This window comes from Aythya marila (genome assembly GCF_965140915.1).
Source record: "Aythya marila genome assembly, chromosome: 29".
Classification (NCBI taxonomy): Eukaryota; Metazoa; Chordata; class Aves; order Anseriformes; family Anatidae; genus Aythya; species Aythya marila.
Window position 1 is genome coordinate 1,191,674 of NC_139070.1, and position 14,046 is coordinate 1,205,719.

General features: G+C 42.5%; 1 protein-coding gene across 1 annotated transcript; it reads right to left on the reverse strand.

Annotated features, from left to right (window-relative positions):
• LOC309888597 (uncharacterized protein) lies at positions 1-5,580 on the reverse strand (the record flags this gene model as incomplete). Its single annotated transcript, XM_082781013.1, has 2 exons — positions 1-357; positions 5,386-5,580. The coding sequence occupies 2 exons, from the start codon at positions 5,578-5,580 to the stop codon at positions 1-3; spliced, it is 552 nt and encodes a 183-aa protein (XP_082637139.1).
• Between the last annotated feature and the right edge of the window lie 8,466 nt (positions 5,581-14,046).

Below are 14,046 nucleotides of genomic sequence, written 5' to 3' on the forward strand. Positions count from 1 at the left end.
TTAACATGGTCTGCACCTCCCAGCGCCATAGCCACTGGACCCATAGGAAGAATATGACTTCCCATAAGTGTACAGGCTTCCAGAGTCATAGAAGCCCCTGAGACCCTGAGAGCTCGTGTATCCAAATGAGCTCCCAAAGCCAGCTGGTGCTGAGCTGCCCACAATGCTCTCCTGAGGGCAGGAGCTGAGGATGGGTCCTGGGAAGGTCATGACAACAGGTGGTGGGTAGATCACAGCTCTCGAATCACCACAGGATGTAACACAGGGCTGGCTACAGGCATTCACCATTGGCTGCGGGCAGGTCACCTCGCAGGGTGCAAGGCAGCGGGAGCTGATCTGTCTGTAGAAAGACATCTTCTGAAAATGGAGACAGATCTGAAACACACAACACCGTGGCAACTTGAGACTGAAAGATCAAGAACCAAAATAATGGAGATTAGGCTAGGAAGAGAAAGAATGAAAGACAGGGAGAAGAGGTGGAACATGGAGATTTCAGCTGTCCCTTTTCTCATCTTCTTTTTATGCCCTCTTCCTTTCCCAAAACAATCTCTGTTCCTCCTGGGTCCTAATTTGGTACCTAAAAATATCATTAATGAGCAACGAAATTGTGTATTTTTGCTTGAGCTATCCCACTATCTACTATTTCTCTTTTCTGCCATTCCTTTTTGTACCTGAATTCTGTGACACTTGACTATTTTTTTACAAGTATCTGCAGAAAAGAACAGCAATACCAGCTAGCACTTATGTAGTAGCATCCCCTGCATCACCTGTAATCATTGCAGTATCTGCATGAGGCAAGTCATTGTTTTCCCAGCTTTAAGGAAGAGGTAACTGAGGCTGAGGAGTGAATGCATTGCCCAGAGACATTTGATGAGGTAACAGGAGAGACCAAGTTAAAATTTGGGCAAGCCTGATTGTCAGTGATAGTGTTATTCCAGAGCCCTGCAGATGCTACAGCTTGCATCAAGATTCCCTGCAATCACCTTGCAGCTCCTCTGGATCTCCACCCTGCCCTACTAAAACCCATAATATGAAAAGCTGGAAATAGAGTAGGAACAATGTCCTACTGTAACAACTACATCATGTGATGCCTGACAGGCTTCAAATTAATTCAGAAATAATTACAAGGAACAAGAAAAAAAAACATAGCTAATGGTGGCTTCCTTGCTCAGTTTCAGAGCCGGAGTTAACTTTTTTTTTGGTAGTCACCATTGCAAGTCAATGTATCCAAAATAAGGCAGATTCCTGAAGGAAGAATGGTCAGGCTGAAGGGCACAGGAATTCAGCACATCTCACTATACATAAATTTGCATATCCTAAACTATCAGCTGCTCTGAAAATTCTTTTCCTGTTTTTTTACAGCCTGCCACTAAATAAGTAGGAAACAACTCATGCTGAAAGAAAGCTTTAAACATTTTAAACATTTCTTAAGTCATAGTTTTGTGTCAAAGTTCTATATTGCTACAGCAATATCAAAATAGCTGTAAGGAAAAAGGCTCAGACTTACCCCTCCACAGCAAAGAGCAGGTAAAGAGAAATGGTTAGAGCAGCCCAACACTATGAGCGCTTTTATGTCTTTTCTTAGGCAATCGGGAGGATGTGAGACATTCTTCATGTATGATGTCCTAATGCATTATCAAACAAAAATTCACTCCACCTGTAACTGCCCCAGATAATGCAATTATTTTGCTCAGCGACAGTGATTAGTATCATGTTCTTGTCATTATTACTCTGACAGACAAAGCTGTATGAAGCCTTTCCTCACTAACCTTCAAGTGCTAAATTCCTTTCAGGTATTTTTTTTTCCTCATTCCACAATGAATCTGTCTTCTTTTAATTGTTTTATTTCCCCTCTATTTCTCTGAATGCCTCATAGAGCAAAGATTGCTCAGAAGTTTAACAATAAACAGAATATGGTGACATAGCCGGAATACCACACCACTTTTCCAAATCATCTTCCAATAAGGGGGCATTGTGCAATTTATTCCATCATACTCATGCATATTATTTCCCATGACTGATATAAGACACATTAAACTCTATCCGCACCTTCCAAGACCACGTGAAACTGTGCATCACCCTAGGAAAACCTTGGGCTGAAATCTCAAGTCCAGTTTCAGCTGATGCAGAAGACTGGTGCTTATTTCAGCAGATATGTTCCTCTGCTCTAGCACCCTGTCTTCAGTTCTTCAGTTTTTTACTAGTAAAATTATTTTCGATAGAATCTATGCATTTCGTGTGTTCACATTGATATAATTTACAATAGCTTATTTTTATCCTCAAGAAGGTGTATTCTTTGCCTCTTTTCTCCTTCTGGGGAATTGAAGGTTTAATGACTGAGTTTGAATAACTTTCAGACTCCTGTCCCAAAATGCAATTTGTGTTCCAGTTTGCCCACCTGCACTTGGTAACCGTTTGCAATACAGTAGTGTAACGCCGTGCAGGTGAAACTTGCAGGAAGGCTGGGGAAACCTCTGTCCCAAGGACGCCTTGGGATTTCTCTCAGTGTTTCCCAGCACTGCCTATGGAGACGCCCTTCATGCTACTGATAGTGAAAGACTCAGATTAAAAAAAAAAAAAAAAAAAAAAAAAAAAACAAGGAAGGAGGGAACGTGTTTTCGGCAAACAAGCCACACGGTCTTCTCTTCCTGCCTGAACCACACCTGGTTTCACTTTGTCTGGAAATGGGTGATGACAGGGATGGTGCTACCTGCAAATGAATCACATTGTTCTTAGAGATGCATCCCTCTCCAATCCATCCTGCTCTCCTGAAAGGGCAGAGAAAGCAATGAAAGGATCTATCAATGCTACTGACACCCCAAAGTACTTCTCTTGATTCATGATATTTAGGGTGACATCCATATGCTTTAATTTTATAATTGTATGGACCCACAAATCAGGGTCTGGATTCCTGTCGTTATGCTTTTTCCAATATAATGGAAGTTTTGGGTGTTTCACTGACCTGAACCATTCTGTGATTTTGGCCGGTGCAAATACATTACAGAAAAATATTCAGAGACAAATAGCTCTTTGAAAAGCAAAGTTAGCACGACACATGGAATACATCTACACAGGTTGTCAAATGACAATACCCCTGCGGAACACTTACATCTATTTGATGTGAACTATCAGCAAGCACATTTACTAAATTAGCATAACATTTTTTCTATATCAAATATATAAATATATATTATTGTAACACATCAAAAAAGACTTTGAGATGTATCTGCAAAAACTTCCATGCATTGACTTTGGATTATTGAACTACAAGAGCAACTGAAAATTCTTCCTGGCTGTCATGAAGTGCCACCACAAGAATAACAAACAGACACCTTTCATTGCAGTTTCTAATTGAATTCTTAACTTTGCTCATGATGCCCAGATATCTCTGTATGATTCTTCCAAGCCCATGGTGGATAGTTATGGAATCATCCACCCGAGAGCACATCTCATACAGTGTGGGTGGAATTTGTCTCATCTGGTAATACAGCACACCCAGGTTGCAAGGGCATGTCTACTACACCCTAGGAGGAGTCACATAACAGCACACTTGGATGAGCCACCTGAAAGAGAGACGGGAAATGCAAAAGAAAAGGAGCATTTGCTAAGGAGGAGGGGTTGAGCAGCACTTTCTGCTTAAGCACAAATATTTGTAAGTGCTTTACAAATAATTCTTATGCCTTGGCATTACTATAACTCAAGCCCAAAATCATGACTGTTTTTGTGGCCACATTAAGCTGTGGCTGGGATGGCCACAAAGCCTAGCCTGGACCACAAGATAAACATTTATAGGGATAAGAGGACTCAGCACTGCACTCTTGTGGCTTCATGGAGAGCGTGACTCGAGTGGAGTAAACCTGAGTTACTTCAGGAACTGCCAGAGGAGGAGGAGAATTCACAATTCTGGGCTGAAGTACTGGCATACCCTCAACTTGTCGTGAAAATTGCAGTGCCCTTTCCAGATCAGAATTAATGATGCAAGTCTGGGACTTTTAAATCATCCTTAATTATCAGAAGTGCTTGTATAGTTCTGTTGATTTAACTGTGTAACAACAGATTATTTTGTCTGATATAAGTAGAATAAAACCCTAATAACCTAATGAGGCACAGACGTCACCTTAACACAGTCTGTTATTAAAGTCCTTCTAGGCTATATTCCCTTATGTCCTATGACACGATAATCTTGGCATTTCTGCAAAACATACAGTGAGTAAGATTCAGCCAGCACCTTGTGCACAGTGATGGTCATGATACAAAGTGAGGACAATAGTAAAGTGACAATATGTATCTGAATATAAAAATAGACCTATGTTAAATGTTGATATATTCTAACCCAAATAACCACACTCAGCATCTATATTTTTTGGCTGAGTCATGAGGCATATGTACTTCCCAGCAAAAAGGGAATTCTGTGATGACATTCACTATTGTAACATGATAATTCTGGTTCCAGTGGCTGGGAAGGGGAGAAATTATGCATTGCACATGACTTATGCTGGCCCTGTGTTTGTATGAGGGTTTCTAATCACTGTTTATATAAGGGATGGATATAAGGGTGAGAGGTGTGAAGAACATGGGAAGAAAAATGAAAGCAAAATGCCAGTGGTAGGATGCAGTATGATTTTTTATTTGGAACAAGAAATGGCATTTACAATAACAAACCACAAAATGTGAAAGAAAGCTTCCAGTTTCTCAAACAAGATTATAAACACTTCATCAGCAAGCACCGAGCATTTCAAACAAGGTACTTTTTCTTTCCTGTGACAGAGCTAATTTTTTCAGCCAAGTTCTGCTCTGGAATATACAAAAAGGTTTTGCTGATGATAAAACCTACCTGGAGAGCAAAGTAACTTTCCAAACAGGAGTTATGTTACATCTTCCAGGTTAAACACAAAACCAGAAAATCAGTATGTGTGTTCTCAGACAGGCTAAATAACAAATTGCTCAGTTTCTAACCCCTATCGCTCTGCCTCTGGCCAGTGAGGATAGAAAAGACACAGTTTGAGAAAACAGTGCATGTTCACAGCAGCAACTTCAAAAGCAAAAAGATAAGAAAAGCAATCAGAAGAGCGATTCCCATGGGTGCTGAGCAGCACCCACAGGTTGCAGAGGATTAGCTGGAGTCGTGGGTGACCAGGGCCTGGGGGAGCTCCTCAGCTCAGATGCACAGCCACGTCTTGTTGTTGGGTCCCCGCTGTTTCTCCAGCCATCCACACGCTGCAGTGCTCAGCAGGGCCTGCAGGGCCTGCAGGGCCTGTAGGGATACCTTCTGGACTGCTGGGAGAAGGAGGAAGAGGAGGAGGAGGAGAAGCCCCCATAGGAGAGGGAGCCCTGCAGAGCCCTGGGCTGTTCCAGCCCCAGCCCCAGTGGGGCTGAGCTGCCCACAAAGCTCTCCTGTGGGCAGGAGCTGAGGATGGGGCCAGGGAAGGTGATGACCACGGGTGGGGGGTAGACCACGGCGCGGGAGTCCCCGCAGGAGGTGACACAGGGCTGGCTGCAGGCGTCAGCGTAGGGCTGCGGGCAGGTCACCTCGCAGGGGGGGAAGCAGCGGGAGCTGAGCTGCTGGCTGAGGTAGGACATCCTTCGGGTAGTGAGGTGAACCTGCAAGGTGATAGGAGCCTGAGTCAGCCCGGAGCCACCGCGGGGACCTCCTAAGGAGCTCCACCAGGTTCTGTGCACCTTATGCTGCCAAGGTGGCTGGGAACTTGTGGCAAGGTGCAGCAAATCCCTGAGCTCAAAGCAAAAAGCATGCAGGCTGACCCCATTCATTCCTGAGCCCCTACAGCCCACACTGCAACTGCCCAGTTTGGCCATGAGAATACCCAGGAAAAGGTTTTCACACAAAGCTAGGGACTGACAGTGCTGCAGCTCAGGAGTCGGTTAAGAACATCCCAAACCCACTGTCCCTAAGTAGATAAAGGAGGGTTAAGGGATCAGACTTACTCAGATCAACAAGGAGGAGAAGTGGAGAGCTGTGGTCTGAGGGCTGCTGAGCCAGGAGCCCTTATATACCATCCACCGGTTTGCCTGGGGGGGTTGAGACATCCTGTGTGTTTCATGTTTATTTTGTTGCAAAACACAACAGAGCTTGGCACTCCCCAGGCTCCTATGATTGCTTGATTCACCCTTTGTCTGGTCAATTATCAGTTTCTTCCTACACCCTCTTGTTTCTTCTTTAAACTTTGAAACACCTTCACTTCCTGAAACGCTTTGCTGATTTTTCTGGCATTCCAAATATGCTGGAAAACTTACTTATGCGATTGCTCCACTAAGCCAGTATTTTTCACACACTCATCAGTATCACAAGTAGTGCAATGCTCCATGGGCTAAATGTCTTCTCTTAAATCCTTGCTGATGCTGAGGTGAAGCATGGTAGGGCTTATACCTAGACTAAAGATGGTAGATTGATTCTACCTGCCTTGTTTCTCATTCCGGCTATTCCCTGCAGGTCTGATACAACACACTAAAGCATAGAGTTGATTTGTTTAACTAATTCTTGCAGATCTGCTGTGATTTATTTTGCCCCTGAATGCTACACATTCCCTCCTGTGCCCCTCTGAAACCTTTGGACCACAGACCTGGCTAGCACGTCCTTCTGGCTGCAGCAATACTGTGAGCCTGTGTCAGATGTGAACAAAAACCTCCAGTAACTGTTAAAATAGTGCTTTTTTGTTATTATGTTATTAGCTTTTTTTTTTTTTTTTTTTTTTTTTTTTTTTTTTGGCTTGGATGTCAAAAAGAGCAAGACAATCAGATTAGCACAATCTCATGTGACCTCAATTTGGTTTTTCTTAAGAGAAAAAAAAAAAAAAAAAAACATCAGGAGAGCTGACAGCACTCCTGCTCTCAGAACTGGTACTCTACTTTGGGGTAAGCAATGTTGTATTGTGGTGTGTCACAGCTGCATTGCAACCACCTGGCTCCATTACCAAGAGGGGAACAAGTGTGTCCATCGGTTTGTGCTGAGCACAGAAATCTTAAATCTTACAGGAGACTGTTGCAATGCCGCAAATCACTTGGAAGTTTTCAGTGTCCTCAGTGATTCAATGGATCATCACTGACCTGCATCAGGAAAAGAAAGGGATTAAAGCTTTCCATGTCCCTTTACACTTCCAGGGAAAAAATAATAACAGTCCCCAGGAAAGTAACAAGATATCTGGAGTTAAAGCACAATAATGAATACAGTGTATGAAAACAGCTTCTGATACAGAAACTTCAATAGCTCTAAGATAAAACAATCAAAGAGAAATATTGCAAATCAAGGGAAGTCTAACAGATGACTTCTTAGAAGGAAGAACGCTGAGGAAACCATGGGCTGAGTAATATTTCTTAACAGTGAGGAAACCATTAGCGTGAATGAGGAGTGATGTGTAATCTGTGTGTTTGTGCACTAATTAAGATTTTGTTCACGAGGTGTAAGAGACTCAGTGGGAAGCTCAGGAAACGGTATAAAAAGGGCACACAGCACAGACAGCTCACATCAGACAGCTGCTCTTGACTTCTCCTCTTTGGTGCTTTGAGTAAGTATGACATTTCTGACTTAGAGCATCACACTAGAAAATGTTTAACTGAATCTTTGTCAAATACTCTCTCTTTCTCTTGACATCCTTATGCCTCTCTTCCCTTGAAAACTTTTTCCTCTCACTGGCTTTAGTAGATGTAGTTGGTTTTGCTGCAAAACTTGGTGATGGGAAATCTCCAGGTAGTCGGCAACCTTAGCAGCACGAGGTGCACAGAGCCTGGCGGGGCTCCTTAGGAGGTCCCCGCGGTGGCTCCGGGCTGACTCAGGCTCCTATCACCTTGCAGGTTCACCTCACTACCCGAAGGATGTCCTACCTCAGCCAGCAGCTCAGCTCCCGCTGCTTCCCCCCCTGCGAGGTGACCTGCCCGCAGCCCTACGCTGACGCCTGCAGCCAGCCCTGTGTCACCTCCTGCGGGGACTCCCGCGCCGTGGTCTACCCCCCACCCGTGGTCATCACCTTCCCTGGCCCCATCCTCAGCTCCTGCCCACAGGAGAGCTTTGTGGGCAGCTCAGCCCCACTGGGGCTGGGGCTGGAACAGCCCAGGGCTCTGCAGGGCTCCCTCTCCTATGGGGGCTTCTCCTCCTCCTCCTCTTCCTCCTTCTCCCAGCAGTCCAGAAGGTATCCCTACAGGCCCTGCAGGCCCTGCAGGCCCTGCTGAGCACTGCAGCGTGTGGATGGCTGGAGAAACAGCGGGGACCCAACAACAAGACGTGGCTGTGCATCTGAGCTGAGGAGCTCCCCCAGGCCCTGGTCACCCACGACTCCAGCTAATCCTCTGCAACCTGTGGGTGCTGCTTAGCACCCTACCCATGGCTTTCTTACGATCTTTTTCTTTTGATGTTGCTGCTGTGAAAATGCTTCTTTTCTATTCTTAGAAATCTGAATCTTGACTAAGCAAAACATGTTCCTCACTGTTAGAGCAATAAAACACTATTATCATTGAAACCAATTTGTATATGTTTTTAATTTTGGGGAGACTTGCATTATTTCTTTAGTCTTTTTTTTTTTTTTTTTTTTTTTTTTTTTTTTATAACCAGATGTTTAATATATGAAAGATTCACAGATGTGACCTTGCACTGTGATTTGCCCTTCCCATCTGAAACTTGAGCTGCAAGGAAGAGCACCGTACTGAACGCATTCAATGTAGATTACCAAGTTGTCCTGTTTGTCAAACACTGAGGTCCATCTTGTACACTTTCCTTTATTTTGCTTAACCTGTATAGTTCTTGCTTCCAATAAACACTTGTGATTGCATCCAAATACTATATATGTTTGCTTTCTGTTTTGGGATACTGCAGCCTCTGCAAACCAATTGAACCAAACCATCCCCTTATCTTGGAGATCAGTGAGATTAATATTATGCTCTCACAGACCTAGTGTTTATTTAATGCCTATGGATTCATTCATCAGGAAACTCTGCTTACAACATGCTAGGCTTGCCTGCGTATGTGATTTAATCTTTACAAGGAGCCAGGTGTGAGAAACTGCCCAGCCCTTAGTTAAAATTTTCAGGACTATTGTGAAGTTCTAAATAGCCAGTATAGTTCAACCGTACTTCCTGTGCATTTCTATGTTTCTTTTTTTGTTTGTTTGTTTGTTTGTTTTTTGTTTAATCCAGAACTATTCTAATTACATATAACAGAGTAATAAAAAATTAATATTAGCTTATTATAGTTCTATGTGACATAGAGAAGTGAAAAGGGAATATTGCATGGGGCACAGCACGTTCCCAGAGACAAGAAGTTATTTAACAATGAAACCCAAGTCTGAGATACAAGAAACTTGAATCCTCTTCCCTGTTCTGTATGTTCATAGTCAGAATTCTGAGAGCATAGAAGTACCCCAGCTGGGATTGCAATTAACCAATAGCAGATATATTTTAGTACCTTAGCTTCTTGTTATTGTACAGAGAAAAGGAGTATCCTACTGGAAACCTAAGAAATAAGGAGCATAAGTTGGAATCTGAGGAAGGTCAACAAACTCACATTTCTGAGGATAGCTTAGATGACCAAGAAAAGGCTACATTAAAGTGAAGCAGGTGCAGGAAGTTCTCAGAAAGTAGGCAGCAGTGACCCAACAGTGCTCAGGGACCAGGTGGAAGCACTAAATAGTGTGTTTAGCTAAGCAACCTCTCAGATGTAGCTTGCTATCACATTAAATCTCTTTAGCAGAGCAGTGTATAGTAACCCTGCTTGATTTCAAGATCTGGGCTCTTTTAGTTCACTGTCCTAACAAAAGTGTACTGGAAGATCAAATCTGCACCTCTGCTGCACATTGTGCCAGGTGTGCTTAGCTAGCTCCTGTATTACAGTAAATGTCCTATGCTCTTTTGTTATGCTGTGTCTGGGCATGAAAATTGTGATACATCTCTTTTCCATTCCCTGTATTGCTTTCTGCCTCTGGTAGTTTTCTAGAAGTGCAAGGGATAAAGCAAACAACAGTATGGGAAAACTCATTGTTGAGAAGAAGACCAGAATGATGCTACTGATTATTTAGGGTCTCTGTTTCCCTCCTGCTATGGGACTTAACTAGAAAGGAAGCACCAATGTTTTGTTCAGGAGATTCTTTCAACCATGTTGTGTTATAAAACACATAGAAGAGAAAACTAGAATGCTAATATTATAATGCAGCATGACTTTTTAATAGGAGATAAAGCCGGAGGGTTTACAATAGAAACAACATGTTTACACAGAAACTGGAGAATCTGAGGCTTTAACAACTGAGGCTTCTTGTTCAGGAAACTTCATTTCAAGCACAGTGTTCTTTTCTTCTTCTGTAGCTGTAAGTGTGATGGACTGGTCCAGTTTTCATCCCTTAACATAGTCCTTGATGGACATCAGGCAGCATCAGGTCATAGCATCACAGCTCTTCCATTATGCTTGGTGTAAAATATAGGAGTGAATGTAGAAGCAATGCTAATGCATTTGAAAATCTGGACCACAAGAAGAATAGAAAAGCATGCTTATAATGAAGGAGGAAGAAGTGCAGAAGCAGATATGAGCACAAATATAAAATTTTAACAAGATTCAGCCTTTTTAAGACAGCATCTTAGAAACTTCTCTTGCTCATCCTATGCTTGAGTTTGGATCTTGCATTCACTATCCTGACTGCTCTTGGTGCAAGTATATTCTTGCTGGGTTTGGCAGGGCTCACTCTTCCTAAAGTGGTAGCCACTTAATCTCTGAGAGCAATAAGGGTATGCAAATTTGCTCCCCTGTGATCCCCCATAAACCTGAGAGCCTCTGTAGCCATAAGATTCCCCATAGCCAAGTGAGTTCCAAATGCCAGCTGGTGCTGAGGATCCCACTATGCTTTCCTGAGGACAGGAGCTGAGAATTGGCCCAGGAAAAGTGATGACAACAGGGGGTGGGTAGACCACCGCCCTGGAGTCACCACATGATGTGATGCATGGCTCGTTCCAGGCACTGGCGAGGGGCTGTGGGCAGGCCACCTCACATGGACTGAAGCTCTGGTAGTTGCACAGCTGTCTGTAGGAAGACATGGTTCTGCAATGGAAGTGGATCTGAAACACAGGAAGACAGAGAAATACATGTAAAATAAGTGGCTAGCTGGACAGAGATTTGTGTGTGCTCAGGTGTATTTGATGAAGATGTTATATGGTTGAGTAGCGTCTTGAGCAGAGATAAGGGTTTAGTTCCAGGCTCTTTTTCCCATCTTTTAGTCACACTGCTTGAATTATATTTATCCTCTCTACTTGCCAAACTCTTATCTCTTTCTAACCACCCTGAGTACATCAAACAACCTATATTTTTGCCATGTCTATACATGGTGCATCAGAACAAATCCATAAGCGCTACATCTAAGCAGTGCCAGGTTCAGCTGTGTTTCTTTCTCTTATAAAGGAGCACAGATCTATCTGTACTTCAGGAGACCAGTAGCCATCTCACCCAGCACCCTTTCTTCAGTAGCTGACCTGCAGGACAGGATTTTCTGCACCCCTGGTTACAGCTACCCAATTGCAGCAGTTGGCACTTTTATCAAAAGTTTAAAGGTCTCTAGTCCTAAAGATTAAAATTGTTGTTTGTACAGCAAGGGAAGTAGACTTTCTACACCAGTTCAATGCAGGACTTCTCAAAGACAGGACCTAGGTTTAATTAGAACTAGTCATTTTTTATTTAAACAAATTTGAAAACAGTAGGCATGACAGCAATAAAAATTTTAGAGCACCCTCTCACACAGGGCTTCAGAAATGAGTTTAACTTTCTACTAAATCCAAGACTGGGCTGCAGCTAGCCTCTACACTAGCTTTAGGAACTAAAGTCTCAAAATGCTCAAAGCTCAGACTTAACCAGGTCTGTGGGAATCCCTCAAGAAACTGGGTAATGCCAACCCCAGGTCTTCAGCAGGATCCGTGACCTGCTGGCCCTGTCACTGCAACAGCAGACATCCAGGTAGGATTCAATTAGAATTATCATTAAAAGAGCATATCAAAAAGGCACAGAGAATTAAAAACTTACTTGAGTCCTAGAGGAGAAGTCAGGAGAAGCTGTTGGCAGAGAGATGAGCAGTGCGGGCTTATATACTGTTTCTCAGATAGCCTGGAGGATCTGAGGCACCTTTTGCGCATGAGGTTTGATTAGATTCAAAACAGAAGCGATTACATGTAACACCTCACAGTGTATAATCATTTTGCTCACTGTTTGCAGCTATTAGGCAATTCCCATCTTCCCCTCACACCTTACTATGTCATCCTACCCTAAACTTCTTGATCTCATTCAGATTCACCAGATTTCAGCCTCTATGAAATGAATCCCAGTCTTTAGCCCTCTGTGGTAATGAATGGTAGCTCAGTTATGATAAAATTTGCTGATGCATGTATGGTATTTTATCTTTTTATTTATTTACTTATTTTAAAATCCACTTAGAGCTGGGCACGGACTGTAAGTATTATCTTTGAAACTCCAAGGTGCAACTCTGTTTATTTTGCCTTCTTCATGTCCCCATTTGAGCCACTCAGTATCAATCTGAGGTTTTCACTCCAAGACTCAATACTTTTAGAACAGGGCAATATCTGTATTCTTGGCCACAGACAGCCTTGATTTTGGAAGCCAACAGTGCAGAGCCCATTTAGGGAACGTGGGGATGATCAAAATTTGTTCATGATGTCTCAAATGGAGTAAGAAAATTAATGGTAATTCTAGAAGATGTCTTTAAAAAGGATTTCAGTGATTTTGAGAAACCATTAACTGCTTTAGCCCTTGAATTTCCCTGTAATCTATCCACTACAGGGGACACATTTGGAGAAGGAAAATTCCATCTATTTTTACTTGCACTACCCTCTAACATGACTCTCCAGGGCAAGACTTAAAGTGCCTGCAACCAGACTATAAGCAAATAATGAATTACAGCAGTATATTCCACTAGACACTGTCATGACATCACGGACCATGCAACCAGGTGCCTAATACTACTTGGGATGGAGAAGTAAGTAAAAACTAGAAAATCATAAAAAAGAATCTTGATTCATTCCCACCCACAAACAACTAAGGGAGTGGATTGATACTAGGAAGGATCTGGTCATTGAAGTTTTGAAAGGAACCGAAACACAAGGTGTAGCATTGTGTAATAACATGATGAAGCAGGGAACACCATAGTAATTATGATAAGTCAGAAAAAAAAATTTGCATCATCTAGATGAGCTGCATATGCAACAAATATCAGTTGGTAAAGCAACATGTTATCCTGAACACTGCTTTTTCATACTCATGAGGACTTTGAGAAAGTGGAAAACAGTGCTTACTTGTCAACACTTTTCTGGGCACTCCTTTTGTTATACAGTCTCTTCTAATTTGGTTAAGACTGAATTTATTCAACAGTTTCCCAGGTATTGAAATGCAGTCAGAAGAGCAGCTTTATGCAGTTGACAATTATTCTGCTAACATCCTGATTCTTCTAAGAGTTTGATATGAGTCTATCTCCAGGGAAGCTTTTCCATGAAACAGTGTGAAAACTCATTTATAAATTATTAGGTGGGGACTTCTTTGATGGCAGAGGATTGCTTAGGGTACCCCACTGCTCTTATTTTTTTCCATGGGTTAATCTTTAATGCATAACCTTTAAACAGCTTCATAATGCATAAACATGAAAGCTTTATGAAAGTTTTTTTTTGGAGGCAACCTTAGTTTTTGCATGTTCTGCTTTGGTGTAAGGTTGTCACTGTCCTTGGAAGACTTCACCAGCTAACTGACAACTCACACCAATTTCAGGAATTTCTAGGTGGCCATCTTAAAGTGTAATATCATCAGACTTTTAAGTAAAATAAAAACATGTCTATACTCTGTTTACAAGAATGGAAGACAGTTCAGGGATCTCAGGTGGCCATAGGTGGTTTATAACCAATTAGGGTCTCAAGGGAAAATGCAAATTTCAGAGACACCAGAGATGAGATATCTGATCCATACCATAGACCTGTAACAGCTCCACTCACAGATCTTTAGTTGACACAGACGGAAACGAGGAAAACTGTATCAAAATATGCAGCTAAGCACTATTTCTTCAGAGG